General features: G+C 44.4%; 1 protein-coding gene across 1 annotated transcript in view; it reads left to right on the top strand.

Annotated features, from left to right (window-relative positions):
• The window catches only part of LOC120986031 (collagen alpha-1(VII) chain-like), a 570,823-nt gene that overhangs the window by 13,723 nt on the left and 532,004 nt on the right, over positions 1-25,096 (top strand). Inside the window, exons 2-4 of the mRNA XM_040414311.1 lie at positions 727-787; positions 7,163-7,346; positions 13,535-13,694. Coding sequence (XP_040270245.1) covers positions 727-787; positions 7,163-7,346; positions 13,535-13,694 — 405 coding nt within the window. The remainder of the gene's footprint in view (positions 1-726; positions 788-7,162; positions 7,347-13,534; positions 13,695-25,096) is intronic.

Consider the following 25,096-nt stretch of genomic DNA (forward strand, 5'->3'; position numbering starts at 1 on the left):
CGTCCCTTAGAGGATTGGCTTTATAGTAGGACTTCATCTTGGATACGCCTCTGTTGACCATATATATGTGGCATAGTGTACATCGTGACATGATTTGTTTTGAGTAAATAGTGAGTGTTGTTCCACTTCTTCTATTTAAATGGATTGGCCAGACGCAACCCAGAATATGAGCACCACCTGTGCCATCATGGCTCCATATGCACTGTTATGGGAACATTATTATTGCTATCATTATTTTGTGGCCATCGCGGACGTGAATGTTATGGAGGCACTTTGGCTAGTACAGTCATAAGAGGACACTGTGACTATCACGATTATTGGGGGCTGTCTGGCTGTTTACCCTCTGTCTTATTCACTTTCAAAGTTAAAGAAGGGGAGACCAGTGTAAATCAAATATATCACAATCAGGCTAGAAGACGTAATTTCGGTACGGTTACTCTCTAGACAAACTATAGATCAATGGAACCTTCTTGACTGATCTATTTTGATTGAAGGAGTAATTATTTTAGTGAAGGTATATTAGACAATTGCATAAGATGTAATTATGTTGTATATTAGCTTGTGTATGTATTGTGTGTATAACCAGAGGTCTACTTATTGCAATCACTGTAAATAGCAAGTTACAAGCCATCTATAATGTACTATTTTCTTTCAGGACTTGTAATATAAGGAGCATAAAAGCCAAGATCAATTAGATAATTGGAGCTTATGATGATATCCTTACAGTTAAGGATTTTAACCCTCACATTTCTTTTGACTGAATGGACGGTGATGGCTCAGCTAGAAGGTAAGTTAAAAGATTTTAGAAGATGAGTGCATGTTTGATCAGGGGCAGTTTTAGAAAAAATTTGGCCCTTGGAAAAATCAAAAGTGGGCCCCCAAGTCTTGTAATAACGTACCAACAACACAGTCACATTTCGTTGATTCCGGCCCTCCCTCACAGATTTACAACCGATAAAGCCCCCCACACAGATCTGCACCCTCATGGCCCCTAGAATGCGCCAAATGCACCCCTCTCACAGATATACACTCCATAAAGCCCCCACAGACAGTTCTGCAACCTCATGGCCCCCAGAATATGCCACATGCCCCCTCCCCTCACAGGAATGAGTTCTCCTCCCTCACAACAAGCTACAGCAATGGAGCGGGTCATCATACAGAATGTACCCCAGGATTGCACTGCAACCACTAGACCTTCCCTCACATGGCCGCTTGCAGGCATAGAAAACCCCTCTCTCCCAAAGTACCTCCACTAGCTCCAGCAGTCCGTGCAGAAAGAAGCTCTGTCCTATGCACATTTGGTCATGTGAACATTAATCACAGATAAAAATGACTTTTCATATAAAACATAACTTTTACTATTGTTGGTTAAAATAATACCCCATCTTAGTATGTATGTTAGGCTACGTCAAATGAAATAGACAAGGCCTTACTTGGACGTATCAGGATAGTGAAGTCCGATATATAGAAAAATTTACGGCAACTTACAGTTAGATGACTGTGGACCTGGCCAAACGGTGAAAAGAGAGGAGGTGGATAAGGGGAAGGGAACAATATCCCTAATACAACCCTCAATGTACCCCTGCCTACAGGCGGAGCACCCGCCCCGAAAGGGGCGACCCCACCTCTCGGTGGCTAAGCCCTCGCTGTCGCCTAATGTTACCCTGCCTGTAAGGATCGATGATGTTCGTCCCTTCTTTAGCAGCTTGTCCCGACGCGTTTCCCCAGACGTAATAAAGGCTGGTTCATCAGGGGATTCAGGATAGTTGATAGGTTTTTGCAGGTTTCATTAGATGAATGCCCAACTGATAATGGTGGGCAAAACTCTGATAATTGCATAGCAGACCTCCTGGTGTAGTAAGGTGACGTTGCAAGCCTCCTTCTAACAAATCCATTCTAGCTTCTACCCTAGCGCAGCAGTGTGGTAAGAAGGAGGATGTGGCACCAGGTTTGTGCACCTCACAGAACGTCCTGACGTAGCGTCCTGATGTTTTGAGTACTGACTGCCACCTTTCCCAACAAAAAATACTGGCCAAGGTTACACAGGTTAAAAATGTTAGCAAGGTTCAACATAGGTGTCATTTGATCATATTTTAAGTTTTGCTCCTTTATTTTTTTTCAATAAAAACTTTTCACTGTTGGAAACACCCTGTGTATTTAACTTTTATTTAGCCTTTATTTCTGAAGTGTTTCTGCCAGGATTTGAACTCACAACCATGTACATTAAAGGCAAGAGCCTTAATCACTGAGCTATAGAGCTCAATATTAAACTGCTGCAGATATATTATGGCTAAAAAACTGAGTAGTAGTTTCCCATGTATTATGTATTCATATATATCAGACGTATCATTTTATACAGGGAGTGCAGAATTATTAGGCAAGTTGTATTTTTGAGGATTAATTTTATTATTGAACAACAACCATGTTCTCAATGAACCCAAAAAACTCATTAATATCAAAGCTGAATATTTTTGGAAGTAGTTTTTAGTTTGTTTTTAGTTTTAGCTATTTTAGGGGGATATCTGTGTGTGCAGGTGACTATTACTGTGCATAATTATTAGGCAACTTAACAAAAAACAAATATATACCCATTTCAATTATTTATTTTTACCAGTGAAACCAATATAACATCTCAACATTCACAAATATACATTTCTGACCTTCAAAAACAAAACAAAAACAAATCAGTGACCAATATAGCCACCTTTCTTTGCAAGGACACTCAAAAGCCTGCCATCCATGGATTCTGTCAGTGTTTTGATCTGTTCACCATCAACATTGCGTGCAGCAGCAACCACAGCCTCCCAGACACTGTTCAGAGAGGTGTACTGTTTTCCCTCCTTGTAAATCTCACATTTGATGATGGACCACAGGTTCTCAATGGGGTTCAAATCAGGTGAACAAGGAGGCCATGTCATTAGATTTTCTTCTTTTATACCCTTTCTTGCCAGCCACGCTGTGGAGTACTTGGACGCGTGTGATGGAGCATTGTCCTGCATGAAAATCATGTTTTTCTTGAAGGATACAGACTTCTTCCTGTACCACTGCTTGAAGAAGGTGTCTTCTAGAAACTGGCAGTAGGACTGGGAGTTGAGCTTGACTCCATCCTCAACCCGAAAAGGCCCCACAAGCTCATCTTTGATGATACCAGCCCAAACCAGTACTCCACCTCCACCTTGCTGGCGTCTGAGTCGGACTGGAGCTCTCTGCCCTTTACCAATCCAGCCACGGGCCCATCCATCTGGCCCATCAAGACTCACTCTCATTTCATCAGTCCATAAAACCTTAGAAAAATCAGTCTTGAGATATTTCTTGGCCCAGTCTTGATGTTTCAGCTTGTGTGTCTTGTTCAGTGGTGGTCGTCTTTCAGCCTTTCTTACCTTGGCCATGTCTCTGAGTATTGCACACCTTGTGCTTTTGGGCACTCCAGTGATGTTGCAGCTCTGAAATATGGCCAAACTGGTGGCAAGTGGCATCTTGGCAGCTGCACGCTTGACTTTTCTCAGTTCATGGGCAGTTATTTTGCGCCTTGGTTTTTCCACACGCTTCTTGCGACCCTGTTGACTATTTTGAATGAAACGCTTGATTGTTCGATGATCACGCTTCAGAAGCTTTGCAATTTTAAGAGTGCTGCATCCCTCTGCAAGATATCTCACTATTTTTGACTTTTCTGAGCCTGTCAAGTCCTTCTTTTGACCCATTTTGCCAAAGGAAAGGAAGTTGCCTAATAATTATGCACACCTAATATAGGGTGTTGATGTCATTAGACCACACCCCTTCTCATTACAGAGATGCACATCACCTAATATGCTTAATTGGTAGTAGGCTTTCGAGCCTATACAGCTTGGAGTAAGACAACATGCATAAAGAGGATGATGTGGTCAAAATACTCATTTGCCTAATAATTCTGCACTCCCTGTATATTTTTTCGTAATTGCATTTTTTTTGTCATTTCAAATTCATTTTCTGTCATAATTTTTTTATGTTTATAGCACTGATTCCATATATCGACATAGGGACAACAGGGACTCCCAAGCCGTATATGGAGTTAGAACACGCACTTCTAATCAGCTGGGATGACGCACATGCTGTGCTCTGTTCCTTCTACTTCCTCAGTCAGCAGCTTTAATGCAGCAGACGGAGTAACCATTGAAACTGATAAAATTACCAGCAATAATATTGTAATTGCCGGTGGGGAAAAAAAAACAAGTACCGGCAATCTTAGTACAATACATAGGCAAATATCTTATGTTTTGCACATAAAAAGTTTTTGGCTATGTGGGCATTAATGATATTATTTAGCTTGTTCCAGAGCTCTGAAAGTTCAGCCTGGTACACCAAAGCTGACGTCCTTTTGTTCAAGCTCAACAACAGAGATTTGAAGAGGCACTGGGACTAATATTTTATTTCTTGTTTCCTCTATTTTTAAGCAAAAAGCAATAAATTCCACTTGGATGTAGGCCTTATTTGCCTCCCATTTAATAGGGAAAGGGGCATCCCCAACATGATTAGTTTTAATAGAAAATTGAAGCTTGGAATCTAAATCATTAAGAACCTCCTCATTACCAAGAACCTTTGAAGTAGACCTCCAGAAAGATCACTTTTTATGAGTGTTTAAAGGGGAACACCCCTGTTGTGATGTAGGTCATGTGGTGTTTAGTAACTTAAAAGTAGTGTTAGTGCTGGTACCACTGATGTACCTGTGAATAGAAAGTGAAGTCCACATTCCTGTATAGAGGTTAGTGGGTGAACACCAGGGGACCCTTAGGTCTAGACCAGGGGTGCACAACCTGCGGCCCGCGGGCCGCATGCGGCCCCCAGAGCCATGGTTTGCGGCCCCCGCCCTGCTGGGCAGAAACACAGCTGATCCTGCAATCAGCTGTGTTTCTGCACAGAGAGCCGCACAGCAGATGGATCACAGGTTTTGCTCCTTCACTGTAGCAGAAGCGGAAAGGGTTCCCGGCTATTAGTGAGAGTGGGGAAGCCGAGGAGAAGACAGAAGCGCTTTATTAGCGCTTCTGCCTTCTCCTCTATGAGCGCTCTGCAGTGTGGACCCGGCAATCACGTGATCTCTGGGTGTCTCGGGAACAGAGAAGCGCTGCCCTGCCTTTTCGGGCCTGGTCATTCAAGCATTAACCAATAGGCGTCTTCCCCACCAGCAAGGTAAAGTGCTTACTGGTTACTGCAGGGCGCCTAGAACTGGATTGGCAGGAGATGGTAATAACCAGTGAGCTCTGTCCTCTGCAGTGAAGGAAAACGCTGATTTATAAATAGGAGGCAGGATGGAAGGAAATGTCGCAATTTTTCTGGTAAAAATTATTTTTAAAAAGTTCCTGTAGCATGGCCTCTGAAATAGAAGATTCATAATTACCTGCTCCACTCCGCTCCTCTGCGCTGCCCCCGCTGCCTCCATCTTCTGGTTCCTGCTCTGTTTACACCTGGCAGTGCATGGCCATGGTCACTTGTACGGCTCCAGTCAATGACTGGCTTCAGCAGTGACATGCTGCTTGTGGCCACATCACCGCCTAAGCCAGTCATTGGCTGGAGTGGTGTATGACCATGTCCATGCACTGCCAGGTGTAAACAGTGGGGGCAGTTCGAAGGACCGGAGCGGCGGGAGCAGGTAAGTATAACTCTTCGGTTTCAGGGGCTATGCTGCAGCACGGTATTTGGGACAATTACTGGGTACAAGTGTTCATAGGAGCGCTCATATCTTATATCTGGCCGGTATAATCGTGCAGCTGATCAGTCGATAAACAAGGAATTGCTCATTTGTCGGCTGATTTGCATATTTTATCAGGATGAAAGATGTCCGATTATCTGCAGCACGACTGTGGCAGCGATCACTCCTCCCCAGTCACTTTGCACTGGCTTGTGTAATAGGCAGATGAGCGCCAATCAATATTTTTTTTTATTTGCGGCCCCTTGAAATAGATCGATGTGAGAATGCGGCCCCCAGACCAAAAAAGGTTGTGCACCCCTGGTCTAGACCAAAGGCAAACCGATTGGTTGGCACAGTGGTTCCACAACTAGTGGTTCTATGTCTCACATTACATAGTAGCTGCAGAATACCATTCACTGATAAACCCATCAGACTGGTTGTCTGATGGCTCACTCTCCAGCACCTCTATCTCATCTTTTAAGATGATTTATGCACAAATTCGAAAGTTGATTTTGGCTTAAATCAGCATAGAAGATTATTCAAGAGAGGTCACAAAGAGGCTGCAGAGTAAGCCGTTAGACAGTCTGATGGGTTTATCACAGACCACCTTTCTGCAGCTATTATGTACTGTAAAACATAAAACCTGCAGAAGCCAAACAAAGCAACTTTTTTTTAAAATGAAAAACCTATTCCAAAAATGTTTTTTAGCCCAATATGTGAATAAAAAACAATAATGCAAAAGTTATCTGTAGACTTTAATCCACCTTGGACAGTAGGTCCTGTATTGTCAATTAAAGAGGACATGAGACCTCTCCAGACATGTCTGTTTTAGTTACTACTGTACTTGCACTCACCATGTAATAACAATTCTGAAGCACCCATTCTTATGACTTATGATGTGCCATTCTTCCATTATTTCTACTAGATGTTTATGAACGAAGTGCCAGCAGTCTGCAATAAAAGTAAATCTGGGTGTTGGAAGTTGTGGGTGTACCCCTGCACAGTCTGCCACTATCCAATCAGTGCTGCAAGATTCAGACTGTGCAGGGGTACGCTCCCAACTGGTAACCACCAAATGAACCTTTTATTGCAGACTGCTGCTAATTCATTCATAACTTCAAGTAGGAATAATATAAAAATGGCACAACCTAGAGTCATTATAATAGATGCTCCAAAAGTGTTATTAGATAGGTAATTCAAGTAGCTACTAAAGAAGACATGTAGAAGTGGAAGGTCCTCTTTACATGGAAAGGGTCTCATTGATGTTTGTTTGGACATCTGATAGAGGTTCCAAATGACACTTGACAGTTTTGACACTATACTTTATAAAGAGCACTAGATACAAGTAAGTGTATATGTATGTCCGTGTTGTAATAAAAGAATTATTGAACCATATCAACACTGCAGTATCTAAATAACAATACAGGGGAGCAGCAATGCTTTCATTATAATGTAATTTCCCCATTAAGCATTTTACACTTGTGTTTTGATATTTCCTAGACTGCAGGTCTGCAGAGGCCGCCGACATTGTATTCCTTGTAGATGAGTCTTGGAGCGTGGGAGAAGACAACTTTCAGATTATTAAAGACTTTATTAGAAGTATGATTAGCTCATTTCAGAATACAGAGGCACTTGGGAAGGAAGGAATGCGATTTGGAGTTGCGGTTTATGGAGATTCCCCAAGGTAACACACAGTTTGCTGATTGTCAATTCACTTCAGTGTGCAGTATCCCAGAATAGGGTACTGCAAATAGTTTCTTTTTGCATAATGTTCTGACATGTTTTGTATAACCCAGTATAACTCTGTATGGATCAGTCAGGGTTAACAATCCTGCCGCTGCCCTTATAGGAAGGTAGGAGGTGGACATAGGTCCACTAACTCACTCTAGTGTTAGCTAAAGAAGTAAGAAGAGCTACATGTGCTCACTCATCTGAGCTTTGCAGCAAGAATGCCTTTACTTTACCGTACTCTAGAGCAGGGGTCAGCAACCTTTGGCACTCCAGCTGTGGGAAAACTACAACTCCCAGCATGCACACTTGTTTAGCTGTTCTTGTAACTCCCATAGAAATGAAGAATACTGGGAAATATAGTTTCAGAACAGCTGGAGTGTCAGGGGTTGCTAATCCCTGCTCTAGAAAGAAAGCAAAAGAAAGTACTAGAAAGTCCAGAATCTGCATAGCTGAGCATTGGAGTCAGTCAGTAAAGTATTTGCTATTTAAAGCTTATAAAGACTTTACGGCAGTTAGAGGGACATTGCTAATGCACCCTTCCATACTCAGACACATTCCTGGCCAATCGTATCTTAATCCTGTACCCCTCAGCCTAAGAATTAAAGACAAGCCTTAGATTCTCCAGAGAAAGAGACTTTGGAGAGATAGATGGAAGCAGTACTACAACACAAATCCTTGCTTATATCCATACATCGCTATTTGGGCAGATTTGCACTGTGAATTGTTTGGAACTGTGTTTGATACCATTGGATGTACTACAACTTCCATTCTGCACTTTAGTAAAGAGAGACTAATCTGTTTTCTATAATTCAAATAGTCTAGTTACCTAGACTAATAGACTCCCGTTTCTGGTCAGTATAAAATTTAACAATTATTTATTTCACTATTAAAAATTTAACATAAAACGGGAGAACAAAGGAAAAACTTTAAAATTCTAGGTTTGGCAGGATCACTATGCAGAGTGAAGGGTTAATTTCACCCGTATACTCTGCATTCCCTAACATATATCCATCCACCTTTGGTTCGGCGGTATATTTCCTTTTATGGAGTTGGAGGGTCACCTAATGGTTATCACTCATTATTTTCTTGGTATCCTGCCGCGGTGAGAAGTATCTGCAGACTTCTCTGGACCGTGACCACTAATGGTGGAGAGACTTACTTGAGACATACCAAGAAAATAATGAGTGATAACCATTAGGTGACCCTCCAACTCCATAAAAGGAAATATACCGCCGAACCAAAGGTGGATGGATATATGTTAGGGAATGCAGAGTATACGGGTGAAATTAACCCTTCACTCTGCATAGTGATCCTGTCAAACCTAGAATTTTAAAGTTTTTCCTTTGTTCTCCCGTTTTATGTTATATTTTTAATAGTGAAATAAATAAATGTTATATTTTATACTGACCAGAAACGGGAGTCTATTAGTCTAGGTAACTAGACTATTTGAATTATATAAACATTATTTCCCGGGTCTAAAGGGTCTTTGAAAAATTGTAATCTGTTTTCTACAACTGGCCTGGTTACTGACTCCAGCACCACTCGCCGGTCACAGCACCTACATCTCCTGCCTTGCACCCATTCAACACTCATAACACCACAAGCACCCAAACTGCCATCATGCCCTATCATCAGGGTGTGCCCCAAAGGGAAGAAAGGGTGCACCCTCCTGTTACTGACCAACCCTAGGGACCATCAGTGTGAATAAAACTTATATTACACCTGCAGATAATCATAAAGATCATCACTAACAAGCGTTCCTTCATCGTGTAAATTAAATATTTTAGCAGGCTTAGGCAGGGCTGGCCTTAGGTGTTCAGGCACCCTGTGCGAGCTAATCTTGTGCCCCCCCCCCCCCCCCCGTTCACCTAAACATACACAAAGAGGAAAACTTTGTAACAAACATCGTACCCAGTGTCACCCATAGCCAGTCTCCTGCCCCCCTTAATCATACCCTGTCACCCTTGCCCAGTCCCCTGCCCCCCTTAATCATACCCAGTGTAACAATTACCCAGTCCCCTGCCCCCTAATTAGACCCTGCCCCCCTTAAATTAAGGGTGACAGACACTGGGTATGATTAAGTGTCAGGGGACTGGTTTTGATTGACACTGGGTATGATTAAGGGGGCAGGGGACTGGGTAAAGGTGACAGGGTATGATTAAGGGGGGCAGGGGACTGGCTATGGGTGACACTGGGTATGATTAAGGGGGGCAGGGGACTGGGTAAAGGTGACAGGGTATGATTAAGGGGGGCAGGGGACTGGCTATGGGTGACACTGGGTATGATTAAGGGGAGCAGGGGACTGGGTAAAGGTGACAGGGTGTGATTAAGGGGGCAGGAGACTGGCTATGGGTGACACTGGGTATGATTAAGGGGACAGGGTCTAATTGAGGGGGCAGGGGACTGGGTAAGGATGACACTGGGTATGATTAAGAAGGGCAGGGGACTGGGCAAAGGTGACAGGGTATGATTAAGGGGTCAGGGAAATGGCTCTGGGTGACACTGGGTATGATTAAGGGGGGGCAGGGTCTAATTGAGAGGACTGGGTAAGGGTGACACTGGGTATGATTAAGGGGGGTAGGGGACTGGGCAAAGGTGACAGAGTATGATTAAGGGGGGCAGGAGACTGGCTATGGGTGATACTGGGTATGATTAAGGGCCTTATAATGTGCCAGTAAAAAGGGACCCCCATAATGCCCCCCAATAATGTGCCAGTAAGTGTCCCCATAGATGCCCCCCATCATGTGCCAGTATCAAGTGCCTCCCCCCCCACATATCCCAGTATCATAGTGCCAACCCCCCCATGTGCCAGTATCAAGTGCCAAACCCCACCATGTGCCAGTATCAAGTGCCCCCCCATGTCCCAGTATCATAGTGCCATCCCCCCCCCCCCAAAAGTGCCAGTATCAAGTGCCTCTCTCCCCCCCATGTCCCAGTATCATAGTGCCATCTCCCCCCCCCCCAAAAGTGCCAGTATCAAGTGCCTCTCTCCTTCCCCCCTATGCCTGGAATTTGAATCTCGTAAATGAGAAGCGCGTGCAAGTTGTGACACAGGCAGGAGGGCGTCTATAAAGTAGTAAGGGCGCTGCCTTGCTGTCGGCACAATCCGGCCCTGGCCGCCGGGTGCCACTGTTGCCATGGTGCCCTGTGCAGCTTGCACACCCCAAAGGCCAGCCCTGGGCTTAGGCTTCTTTCACATTGGTGTTAGGGTTGTCCGACAGGCTGTTCCGTACTAATGTTTGCACGCGTGGGCTGCCTGAAGTCCGCCTCAGCCCCATTCACTATAATGGGGACAGGCCGGAGATGTGGCTCCAGCACGGTATCTCCGGAATGTTTGCCGTGCTGCGGCCGCATCTCCGGCCCATTCCCATTAAAGTGACTGGAACAGACTGCCCCTGCTGGAACAGCCTGCCGGAAAAGCCTAACGCCAGTGTTAAAGAAGCCTTAAAATAATAGTTTGCTGGCTGCAGATTATGCTGTTTAATCATGATCTGATGCTGGCAACCATTGTTTCAGTATGAGGAGGAGCTATGGCATGTAATAGCAGTGTCTCCTGTGCTGAAGGAAATCTTCCCTCCCGGCAATCGCCTGCATAATCTGCAGTTGTAATATAAGCTTAAGTGTTTCAGCCAGAGCCACTACCACTCCCATCCTCCATGGCTTGAGCAAATGAACTAACAAACAGCAGTTTATTATCTATTGAAGTAACTGTGGAAAAAAAGGTTATTCTTGTCAGGGCATTTATTTATTTTACTCACTTATATAGCGCTGACATATTCTGCTGCGCTTTACAGACATTACCATCACTCGCTGTCCCCAATGGAGCTCACAATCTACATTACCTATCAGTATGTCTTTGGAGTGTAGGATGAAACTGATGAAAACACGGGGAGTGCAAACTCCATGCAGATTATGTCCTTGTTTAAATTCAAATCCAGGACCCCAGCACTGTTATGCACCAGTGCTGACCACTGAGCCACCGCGCTGCCCATTACTCATAGTGTTGAGCGCGAATATTCGAAAAGCAAATTTTTAGCGCGAATATCGGCACTTCGAGAATTCGCTAATATTTAGAATATAGTGCTATATATTCGGAATGGCGAATATTAGGTTTTTTTTTGTTTGTTTTTTTAACACAGTACACATCAGGTGATCATCCCTCCCTTCTTCTAGCTTGTGGGCCAATGAGAAGGCTTTGTCACAGCTTAGCAAAATCCCTAGCAGCCAATAGAAAAGTTGCCTGCCCCTTACTATACAAGTTGCACGTATTGCGAAAAAAATCAGCGCATCATTAATTGAGGAAAATTCGCAAGTGCAAATATATTGGAGCACTCTATCTGCATATAAAGCTTTTCTAATGTTCTGCCGTGTAAACCATTTTCTCCAGTCTCAGGAAACTTATACCAGCTTGAAAAATGTAGCATAAGTGACCCACGCTGGTATTTTGTGCGCATTACGCAAATAATACATTGCCGATTTTCGCAATCAGGAATATAATCTCGAATTCGCAAATATATGACGAATATTCTACAAAATATTCACAAAATATAGCAAATTTGAATATTGCCCCTGCCGCTTATCACTAATTACTCACAGGATATAGCCGAATGCACACTGCCGTGTTCCGCGGCCGAGAGCGGTCCATGCTATGCCGGGCTGGATTCCTGTTCAGAGCAGGAGCGCACGGCGTCATTGGTTGCTATGACGCCGTGCGCCTTATGCCGCCGCTGCACTACAGTAATACACTCGTATGATCTATACGAGTGTATTACTGTACAGCAGCGGCGGCATGAAGCGCACGGCATCATAGCAACCAATGACGCCGTGCGCTCCTGCTCTGAACAGGAATCCAGCCCGGCATAGCATGGACCGCTCTCGGCCGCGGAACACGGCAGTGTGCATTCGGCCTATGCCATATATTTGGGACCCACTCCTAGCTCATAACCAGGGCCCCATGGCAAGCTGCTGGAAATGGAGAGGTGGAATAACATGCACAGTTCAAAAGAACTTCCAAAAACAGGTGACTAAGTATGCTCAGCTCTTTTCTGAATTCATATTAAAGTGAATGGAGAGAGCCACACATGTGCAGCCACCTCTCCATTCCTAGCGGAACGCAACAGTGCACCGTTCATGAACTGGTCAGAAGATGGGACCAGCATCTTTAGGACATTTATGGCATATCTTGTGGACATACCATAAATGTCCCAGATGATTCAACCCATCAATTTCTATTAGAAATAGGACAAGGGATGGGAATTTTTTTTTTCACATTCTTAGTGCCATCAATTGTTTCCGTCATTCATGTCTATTCTTCTATTTTATGTTATATCCAAGGGTGAATGGTGCAATATTTTCCTGTTTTTGTGAATGTGTGTCAGCATAAATCTGAAATGTTCAATTCCAAGTCTAATATGGAGAAGTCTTCTGTGGAGAACTGTATTTAAGTACTTTGTTACTCACCTGTATCTATGCATACACATTTATTTATCACCTCTCTACATCTTCTCCCCTTTCCTGTCATATTATGAATGCTACTTCCTTAGTCCTTTTTTGTGCCTCCTATTTAGGCCTCATGCACACGACCGTTCCGTTTTTTTGCGGTCTGCAAAAAACGGAAGCCGCCCATGTGCCTTCCGCAATTTGCGGAATGGAACGGGCGGCCCATTGTAGAAATGCCTATTCTTGTCCGCAAAACAGACAAGAATAGGACATGTTCTATTTTTTTTGCGGGGCCACGGAACGGAGCAACGGATGCGGACAGCACACGGAATGCTGTCCACATCTTTTGCGGCCCCATTGAAGTGAATGGGTCCACATCCGAGCCACAAACAACGGCGGCTCTGATGCGGACCCAAGCAACGGTCGTGTGCATGAGGCCTTACATGGGTACACAAGGGGAAGACACTGTGTATGGATGCCCTCATGACAGTCACTATGCATGCAAGGTGCTCCTCTTATAGTCAAAATCTCTTATAGAAAATATCTGCAAAATATGATAATAAACTTTTTTCAAATAAAATCTAGCAATGTAATTTTGTACTTGAGCTCTCTAAAAGATAGTTTGTAGAAATAACAGGACATCCTGTATGCTAATATTAATTGTAATGTTTTGTATTATTATATCTATTCGTATAATCGTAGGATGAGCATTGAATTGTCAGATTATGAAACTATTCAAGAAGTATTGTTGGCACTCCAAAGCGTTGCATACAAAGGGGGAGACACAAAAACCGGCGAAGCCCTTGCCTATTTGGCAGATCGAGTATTTAACCCATCCATTTCCAGAGAAGATGTACCAAAGGTAAGAAGAGACAACAGTACTCAAATATCCAGTATTATCTGGATATATGTAATAAGGGATCAACATACGCTAGGTATATATATATTCGTGTAAAATATAAGAGTGAAACTGGATTGCACATCCTCAATACTATGCTTTTATCTAATAACTGCTTCTCAGCATAATTAACATCGCTTCTCAGCACAATTTATCATATACCTACCCCTATGTTGCATGCTGTACATGAGGCATTACTATACAATTTGATCAAAAAGCATAGGCCTACTCACCACGACAAGGTTGCCTCTTTGAATGGGAACCTACTTTCAATTTGGCGCAGCGCTGCGTGGCGGCCATCGGCATCGCAGCACCGCAACAGCAGGCAGCGGGACCCAGCAGTCAAACAGCGCCCCCCGTCTGGCAAAGCCACCCTGGCACTGGGCCCGACCATCCCACCAGCACAGCACCAAAGCAACAATGGCTGCCACGGAGCAGTGCACCATTTGAACAGGTGTGAAACTCACCTTATCACATACTCTCAGGAACTCCAACTGAGAGGAGGTAGGAATTTATACACCCTTAGGCCTCCTGCACACGAATGTAGGTGTTCCGTTTCCGTATTGCGGACCGCATATGCGGATACGCAATAAACGGACACCGTTCCGTTTGCATTCCGAATCACGGATGTGGAATGGAACGGAACATAGAACGGAACGGTGTGGAATGGAAGCACGGAACATAGAAACATAGATAAGAACCATTTGGCCCATCTAGTCTGCCCAATATACTGAATACTATGAAAAGCCCCTGGCCCTATCTTAAATGAAGGATGGCCTTATGCCTATCCCATGCATGCTTAAACTCCTTCACTGTATTTGCAGCTACCAGCTACAGGAACGGAGCCCTACGGAAGCACTACGGTGTGCTTCTGTGGGGTTCCGTTCCGTACTTCCGTTCCACAAAAAGATAGAAATTGCTCTATCTTTTTGCGGAACGGGCGGATCACAGACCTATTCAAGTTGAATAGGTATGAATCTGTCCCGGAGGCCGCACGAACGGAACACATACGTTCGTGTGCAGGAGGCCTTAGGCCTCTTTCACACGGGCGTGTCCGGATTAGGTCCGGATGCGTCCCGGTGCATTGCGGCAAACCCGCACGCGCGTGATAAAAAACCGACTGTGGTACCCAGACCCGAACTTCTTTACGTAGATTGTATTATTTCCCCTTATAACATGGTTATAAGGGAAAATAATAGCATTCTGAATACAGAATGCTTAGTACAATAGGGCTGGAGGGGTTAAAAAAAATATAATAATAATTTAACTCACCTTAATCCACTTGTTCGCGCAGCCGGCATCTCTTCTGTCTTCATCTGTGAGCAATAGGACCTTTTAATGACGTCACTGCGTTCATCACATGGTCCATCACATGGTCCATCACATGATCCATACCAGGTCCTATTGCTCACAGTTAAAGACAGAAGAGATGCCGGCTGCGCGAACAAGTGGATTAAGGTGAGTTAAATTTTTATTTTATTTTTTTAACCCCTCCAGCCCTATTGTACTATGCATTCTGTATTCAGAATGCTATTATTTTCCCTTATAACCATGTTATAAGGGGAAATAATAATGATCGGGTCCCCATCCCGATCGTCACCTAGCAACCGTGCGTGAAAATCGCACCATATCCACACTTGCTTGCGGATGCTTGCGATTTTCACGCAACCCCATTCATTTCTATGGGGCCTGCGTTACGTGAAAAACGCACAAAGAGGAGCATGCTGCGATTTTCACGCAACGCATAAGTGATGCGTGAAAATCACCGCTCGTGTGCACAGCCCCATAGAAATGAATGGGTCAGGATTCAGTGCGGGTGCAATGCGTTCAACTCACGCATCGCATCTGCGCGGAATACTCGCCCGTGTGAAAGGGGCATTATACAGACTCCTGCTAATTAAAAACACCTGGGCCGAATGGGAAGGAGTGCTGATACCAGAGAGGGAAAAAGCAAAGATTCTACAAAACGTGTAAAATATACATACACACACAGTATCTCACAAAAGTGAGTACACTCCTCACATTTTTGTAAATATTTTATTCTATCTTTTCATGGCACAACACTGAAGATTTGACACTTTGATACAATGTAAAGTAGTTAGTGTACATAACAGTGTAAAGTTGGAGTGCCCTCAAAATAACTCAACACACAGTCATTAATGTCTAAACCGCTGGCAACAAAAGTGAGCACACCCCTAAGTGAAAATGGACAAACTGTACCCAAAGTGTTAATATTTAGTGTGGCCACTATTATTTTCCAGCACTGCCTTAAAGGGATTCTGTCACCTCTTTTTACCCTATAGAGATGTGGACATGCACGGCTAGATCGCCGCTAGCATGTCTGCAATATACCGGTCCTATATCTCTGAGTGGTTTTATTGAGTGTAAAAAAGTATTTTATATGTATGTAAATCAGCCTGGTAAGGAGCCCAAGGGGCTGCACTAAGCGTTCTGGAGTCCAGCCGCGCCCCCCTGTGAAGGAGCCCAGCAACGCCTGTATCTAGGAATCTCCTCCTTGCTCACAAAGTCAGATCGCCGTAATCTGCGATGCACGAGCTCACACATGCGCAGTGCCGGCCGGCATAGTGTTCCTTCCCTGTGCTGGCATCAGCCTCAGGGAAGGAACTGCGCATGCGCGAGCTTGTGCACCGCGAGATTACGGCGATCTGACTTCGTGAGCAAGGAGGAGATTCCTGGATACAGGTGGTGCTGGGCTCCTTCACAGGGGGCGCGGCTGGACTCCAGAACGCTTAGTGCAGCCCCTTGGGCTCCTTACCAGGCTGATTTACATATATACTGTATCAAATAATTTTTTACACTCAATAAAGCCACTCAGAGATATGGGACAGGTATATTGCGGACATGCTAGCAGCGATCTAGCCGTGCATGTCCGCATCTCTATAGGGTAAAAAGAGGTGACAGAATCCCTTTAACTCTCTTGGGAATGGAGTTCACTAGAGCCTCACAGGTTGCCACTGGAATCCTCTTCTACTCCTCCATGACTGTATGTGTATATATATACATATATATATATATATAAATATATATATATTGTATGAAGGCGCAAGGGTCCGTCATTGACGGAAGGTATGTGTCGATTCCTGGCATCGGTGAGGTAAGAGCCGGTAATTTCATGTGTCAGCGGCAGCTAGTGCTGGCTGATATGGTTTTGCTATTTAGTATGGCTGTAAAGCCGATCCGGCCGGGAGCAGCCAAAGTGCAGGGTGGGTGGCAGCTCACCACGTTCCAGGCTGGGTCTTAGTTTGGGCTATAAAACACAGGCAGCAGTGTCAGGTGGTAGGAATTTACTCCTCTCTGACAGTGAAGCTCTGTCAGTTTCTGTATTGGGACCTGAGAGTTTGGACCTGGATAAAGGCAGGGCAGTTTCTAGGGAAATTCGCCAACAGGGTGAAATATACAAAAGCGACCCCCCCCCCCCCCCCCCCACATTTACATTTAAAGAGGACCTTTCATGGGTCCCAACATTGCCAGATAACCATCAGGCTGTGTAGCACGGCGCACAGAGATTTCACTGCACTTACTATTATCCCTGGCACGCCGCTCCATTCGCCTGCTCTGGCCCCCGGTATATTCCACGTGCTGTATGGTAATTGCTGCTAACTTCGCAACAGGGAGGAGACATCAATTTCTCTCCTGGGCGTTCCTTCTCCCAGGCTGTGAGCTCTGCACTGCGATTGGACAGCGCTACAGCCAGGGAGAAGGAACGCCCAGGAGAGAATCTGATGTCTTCTTCCTGTTGCGAAGTTAGCAGCAATTACCATACAGCGCGTGGAATATACCGGGGGCCAGAGCAGGTGAACGGAGCGGCGCCCCAGGAATAATAGTAAGTGCAGTGAGATCCCTGGGCGCCGCTCTACATGGCCAGATAGTTATATTGCAATGTTGGGACCCGTGAAAGGTCCTCTTTAAAGGGAACCTGTCACCTGGATTTTGGGTATACAGCTGAGGGGTTGCTAGATGGCCGCTAGCACATCCGCAATACCCAGTCCCTATAGCTCTGTGTGCTTTTATTGTGTTAAAAAACGATTTGATACATATGCAAATTAACCTGAGATGAGTCCTGTCCCTGAGATGAGTTAGGTACAGGACTCATCTTAGGTTAATTTGCATATGTATCTAGCGGTGATCTATCAACCCATGTCCTCAGCTCTGTACACAAAATCCTGGTGACAGGTTCCCTTTAAAGTCCCAACAGATCTCAGTTTGGTCACTTTCCTTTTCTTTTCAGTTTGTTTACACATACCTCTTACATCCAGTGACTTCTCTTTGATGTAGATGTTCCTTCCCTCTTCCTCATCTTCTCCTTTCAGACCTTCAGACCAAACCATCATTTTTCAGCCATTTTTCATCTCTGCAGTTTGACAAAATAAATCTTAGTTTACTACTTTTCAATCATCCTCCCATCTTCTGGACAAATCATCTTACTACCCCCAATACTGTGCCACCGTGCTCCCCAATATTATACTGCAGAAACCGATAAACCCCCTGATAATAGTAGTACCACACAGAGCCCCCCCATATAAAAAAAAAACCTTCTTTGTGGCCTCAGTAGAGTCCCCCATAGCGCCCCCCAATAATGTGCCAGTAAGAAGTGCCCCCATAGATGCCCCCCAATAATGTGCCAGTAACTGCCCCCATAGATACCCCTCAATAATGTGCCAGTAAGTGCCCCCATAGATGCCCCCAATAATGTGCCAGTAAGAAGTGCCCCCATAGATGCCCCTAATAATGTGCCAGTAAGTGCCCCATAGATGCCCCCAATAATGTGCCAGTAAGTGCCCCCATAGATGCTCCCCAATAATGTGCCAGTAAGAAGTGTCCACATAGATGCCCCCCAATAATGTGCCAGTAAGAAGTGCCTCTCCATGCCCCCCCCAATCATGTGCCACAAGTATTGTACCATATAAAAAAAATAAACACTTATACTTACCTCCATGTCAGCGATGCGATGCAGGCCTCTTCCGGCCTGTGTCCCACGCTGTACGGCTCAGGCGGCGCGATGACATCATTGCGCCGCCTGCACAGGCCTCTGATAGGCTGCCGGCACAAGGCCCACAGCCTATCAGAGAAACAGGGAAGGGAGACGCCTCTCCCTCCCCTGCCGCAGCACAGCCATCTGTATCACTGTCCTGGGGACGGCGATACAGATGACTATGGAGATGAGCGCTTCCACAATAGAAGCGCTCATCTCCCCCGATCCGCTCTCCGCCCTGACTCTAATTATATTCCCAGGGGTGCCAGTGTGACCAGCGTCCCCCTTTGACTTGCGCCCCGTGCAGTGGCACCCCTCACCCGGCCCTAGAAACGGCCCTGGGTAAAGGCATGCTACCTTGTTGGTGTGAGAGCAGGTGGTTTCTGCTATGTCCAAGGACTTCTGCATTGCTGCACGGTGTGAATAAACACCAGACTCAAAGTGACTGTTTTCCTTGAAACTGACTTCTTGTTTTGCTTATCCTTATGTGTGAATAAACACCAAACTGTTTAAGTTAAAGACGTTGTCGTTGCCTTTATACTGCGTCCGCAAGCCTGTCTACCAGAGCAAATCCCCACAATATATATACAGTATATATACTACATATATACAGTCAGGTCCATAAATATTCGGACATAGACACAATTCTAACATTTTTGGCTCTATACACAACCACAATGGATTTGAAATGAAATGAACAAGTTTGCATATGTGCCTCCCACTTGTTAAGGGACCAAAAGTAATGGGACATAATAATAATCATAAATCAAACTTTCACTTTTTAATACTTGGTTGCAAATCCTTTGCAGTCAATTACAGCCTGAAGTCTGGAACGCATAGACATCACCAGACGCTGGGTTTCATCCCTGGTGATGCTCTGCCAGGCCTCTACTGCAACTGTCTTCATTTCCTGCTTGTTCTTGGGGCATTTTCCCTTCAGTTGTGTCTTCAGCAAGTGAAATGCATGCTCAATCGGATTCAGGTCAGGTGATTGACTTGGCCATTGCATAACATTACTTAACAAATAATAATTCAAGTAGAAAGAAAGACGGTCCAGCTTCACTGAAAAATACTTGAGGCTTTATTTAATCCCGTGCAGATAAAAACCAACATACAGCAATGCAGAAAATCGACCGGTTTCGGATCACTATAGTTGTGGATCCTTAGTCATAATGTGCATCAGTAGGAGGTGAAGTCGAGACTAAATAGTGAACCACTGAGAACAGGTGATCACAATCAGGTACAGGACACACCTCCTGATGACATCCTCCACAAGTAAAGTGCATAACAATTACAACATGCCAAAAGACATAGAAAGTAAGATAAAATTTACAAATTACAATAATAAAAAAGGAAGTAAAAATATTAGTAATGTAGGATAGTATCATGACGCCTGTTCAATCCTGACGGTATCCGTGAGCCTAATTTGAAAATCCAACAGCACTCGCGATTGAGCAGCTTTTTCTTGTGATCACCGCCTCTGCTTGGTCTGTTAACCCTCTCCACTCCTTGTACTGACATGCTATCTGTATTACCATTATGAACCGCAGCAAAATGCAGACTTGCGGCAGAAACATTTTTTATTTTAGCATGGGGTACATCAGAGATATGACGGCAAATTCGGACTTTTAAGCAGTTTGATGTGCACCCGACGTACTGTAGATTACACAGAGAGCATGTTATGCAATATACCACATATGTGGTGTTGCAATTAATGTATTGCTGAATAGTGTGAGTAGTGTGGTTACTTGTAGACAGAATATGTGGGCCCATCCTCATATGTGAGCAACATGTACATTTTTTATGTCCACATTTAAAATTACCTATATGTCTCAGCCAGGTAGGCTGGAACCCAGGTTTATCCTGGTAAAGAGAGGGGCTCACCATATTGGCTAAAGTAACAGCACGTCGGGCAACACATTTAACACCGCTTTTTACAACATCACCCCAGACTTGGTCATATTTGAGAAGATGAAAATGTCTTTTGACAATGTTACATATTTGTGAGTATTCACAGCTATAGCTCGTAGAAAAAATAACTTGCTTCTCTTTATGACCAAGTTTGGGCTTTTTGTTTGGAAAGATTAGATTATCCCGAGACATAGTGGAAACCATATTCTTGGATCGGTTTAAAAGTCTACTGGGATAATTCCTGGCTAGGAGACGGGTGGTGACAGTATTCATTTCTTCAGTACAGGTTTCACTGGAGGAGCAATTGCGCAAAGCGCGAATATATTCACCCCTGGGGATGTTGTGGACAGTATGTGCAGGATGACAGGATCCCGCATGTAGGATGGTATTTCCTGCGGTTTCTTTTCTATACGTGCGACTCTGCACACGGCCATCCCCCACGTCTCCCACCAAACACAAATCCAAAAAGGATATTAGGGTTTTATGCGAATTTAAAGAAAAACGTAGATTGCAATTATTAGCATTGAGGAAGGATCCGAATGATGGTACGGCCGCCACATCGCCTGACCAAGCTGTGCGCCTAAGGTTCAGGGCGAGGTCCGGGCTCCTGGCTTCCTGTGGATGAGCGCGACATTTTCCAGTGTTAACAAATAATGGGTAGCTTAATAAAACTTAACGTTTAATAATCTCATATAAAATAATAGGCCCTTAAAGTTTAAAAATTGTTGCATTGAAAACAACTATAGACTGCATACGTATATTATCCTGCAGAGTGATCAAATAGGAGAGGGACCCGATGTAGGGATAGTGGTAAATGATAGAATGAGAAGAAAAGTTTAGACAGAGGGACACAATGCTGGCTCTCACACCCTAGGTGTCCCTGATTCTGCCTATATCCACCTCTCACTTTCAAGCCCTAAAACATCCCTCCCTTAGTTTAGACTGGCCAGCTTCGTCAGACAGATATGAACGGGTCCTACCACTCCTGACGCCACTGGTAGTCACATACATGTACAACTAACCAAAAGTAGAATTCGCAACACCGTGTTCCTACCTGACTTAATCAGACATATGTAGGTTAACACCTGTGTCGCTCAACATATTAGGGAACTTGCGGTATCCCTTTAATGATCAAAACATGTCCCGACGCGTTTCATCAGTATCTGCCAATTCCTCAGGGGACTAATGTATACTTATGACCACAAGATGCTAAGTCATAATTGAAACTGGAATAATCAAAATTCCAAAGAGATGTTGTATCAAATAATCACAAATCAGCTATAATCAAAGGTGATGTAATATAATCAATCCAGATCAGCTTTTATCAATGCCCAAAGCCAGTATAGTGTTCAATCCCAAATACTGAATGAGTCATTATGGCCAGATGTGGCCAAAATGTATTTCACAACCATTCAGTAAGGTATGCCCAAGTGCTCGAAGGAACAGTTCAAAGGCAAAAGATCACTATTTTGTATACTCATCTGTTCAATGTTACGTGCGCATTGCTCAGAGAAGAATAGTGCGGGTGTCCTCCATGGCGTCCTGCGTATGGCAGCAACGGTATGAATACACTGGCGGCTCATTTAAAAAGCCGCTCTCCTCTGCTCCATCCACGCCCCTTCTGCGTCACGTGACCCGATCACATGTTAAATCATGTGTTCATCTCGCAGTCACGTGATTCGACGGTTCCAGGAAGTGCTCTAGATACATACACTTGTTACCTGGCAACCGCCCCAACTTTCTGACATCACAGGTGGGCAGGATGGTCGCGATGCACTGGGTTAACCTACTGGGCGAAGCAAGTCAATCCCATACTTTGCTCAGATAGTGGACATACCCTGGGGATCCGCCAGCTTAGCGGTCCTCAGGGAGATATTACAGAGTTTATCAGGCCGATTTCTGGTATTTTCCGGCATAGCAAAAATTACCTGCAAAACGTAGGTCTCCCAGCAGCTGTGATATAGGGAAAAAGTAAAGGACAGATAATGGTCCAGTTCATGATCATAATATGAGTATATCGCATCAGAACCATCATGATGCGAGATACTGAACGCTCTATGGAGTATTAGGACAGGGGGGAGGTGGTTATTAGAGCATTGGGTGCACCCTTGGCTAGTCAGGCAGTTAGTTAAGGATCAATGTAACAGCCAAACGACAATTGGTCATTAAGCCCCTTTGGGTGCGCCGTCTTAAGTTGAAAGATCCACCACGTTTCTCTCTGCAGAACCCTCCTATCCCAATCTCCTCCTCGTCCTGGTTGTGGGACTACCTCAATCCCTATAAATTTAAGATTAGAGAAATCACCATTGTGTACACTGTTGATATGCTTCGCCAACGGTGTTTCTCTTTTATTTCTTATATCACCCAAGTGTTCCCCCACCCGTCTCCGCAATTCACGGGTGGTTTTGCCTATATATTCCAGGCCACAGTCACAATTTGCCTTATAGACCACCCCCTTGGTGCAGAAGTTTACAAAGTGTCTGATCTGATATTCTTTATTAGTGACATTACTCCTAAAGGAACGTCCCTGGGTGATATGTGGACAAGCCACACAGCCACTACAATGATAACATCCCATAGGGCGACAGAGCCACATTTCCGTTTTGTTCTGTGGCTCACTAAAGTGACTGTGGACCAGACGATCTTTTAGGCTATGGCCCCTGCGATATGTCACTTGTGCAGTCTCTGAAATCACTTCCTTGATATCAGGGTCAAGTTGAAGAGTTTCCCTGTGTTTCCTCAGAACCTCCTTCACCTCTTCTGATGCCCCATCGAAGGTCCCTATGAGACGTATGGGGCCATTATCTGTCCTTTTGGGCTTAGGATACAACAATTCATTACGATTACTGTTGCATGCTGTTCTGAATGTTGACCTAAGGACTGAATCAGGATTGCCCCTCTCTCGAAATCTATATTGTAAATCATCAGCTTGTTGTTTAAAATCCTCCCTAGTGGAGCAGTTCCTCTTGATTCTCAGGTACTGCCCCACTGGGATCCCTCTTTTAAGGGGCTGTGGATGGTGACTACTCCAGTGTAAAAGGGAGTTCGTAGAGCGGGCTTCCTGAATGTACTCGTTTGAATCACACCCTCTGGGCCCCTTGATATCTCAATATCTAAAAAAGGAAGAACATTCGTTCTAAATTCTGATGTAAATTTCATGTTTATTGAATTGATGTTCAATTCCTGCTCAAAATCAACAAAATCCTTCTCCTCACCCTTCCAGACGACAAATACATTGTATATAAACCTAGCCCATATAATCACTCTTGTGATATATTTCCGGGGTATATCACTAATACCAAAGGTTCGTTCACACCAGCCCAGGAACAAATTTGCATATGATGGGGCACAGGAACTTCCCATCGCGGTGCCCCTGAGCTGGTGGTAAAGGGCCCCATCAAACCAAAAATAATTTCTCGGCGAAATAAATTCCAATAGTAAAAAAACATTATGGGCCTGATATTGTCGGCCTCTTGTGCTGAGGAATGTCTCAACTGCTTTCATTCCTAATGTGTGTGGAATGGAGGAATACAGTGCCTCTACATCAATGGAGGCCAAAGATGTATCATCCTCCAGTGAGACTCCCTCAAGACGGCCCAAGAGATCACTAGTATCTCTCAAATACGAAGGTAATGTCTTCACAAAAGGTGCCAAAATGCGGTCTAGATAGACCCTTGTGTTTTGGCTCAAGCTATTAACCCCTGACACAATAGGGCATCCTCTTAGGGGTACATTCCCTTTGTGAATTTTTGGCAGACTGTAGAAGGTGGCGACCATAGGATGTTTTTATATAGAAAGTCAAACTCATCTTCTGAGATAAAATTTTTTGCCTTCGCCATCCGTAGAATGAGAGCTAGTTCTTTCTAAAACTGAGTGGTTGGATCCCCACTCAGCTTCTCATATGTCTCTTTATCACTTAACAAGGCCTGACACATTTTTTTATAATCTGCCGTGTCCAACAAAACTATGTTTCCTCCTTTATCAGAAGGTTTAATAGTTACATTTTTATTGTGTTCCAAGTCTACCAGTGATAAGTCCCCTGAGGAATTAGCAGATACTGATAAAACACGTCGGGACATGTTTTGATCATTAAAGGGATACCGCAAGTTCCCTAATATGTTGAGCGACACAGGTGTTAACCTACATATGTCTGATTAAGTCAGGCAGGAACACGGTGTTGCGAATTCTACTTTTGGTTAGTTGTACATGTATGTGACTACCAGTGGCGTCAGGAGTGGTAGGACCCGTTCATATCTGTCTGACGAAGCTGGGCAGTCTAAACTAAGGGAGGGATGTTCTAGGGCTTGAAAGTGAGAGGTGGATATAGGCAGAATCAGGGACACCTAGGGTGTGAGAGCCAGCATTGTGTCCCTCTGTCTAAACTTTTCTTCTCATTCTATCATTTACCACTATCCCTACATCGGGTCCCTCTCCTATTTGATCACTCTGCAGGATAATATAC

This window comes from Bufo bufo, chromosome 1, assembly GCF_905171765.1.
Source record: "Bufo bufo chromosome 1, aBufBuf1.1, whole genome shotgun sequence".
NCBI classification, from domain to species: Eukaryota; Metazoa; Chordata; class Amphibia; order Anura; family Bufonidae; genus Bufo; species Bufo bufo.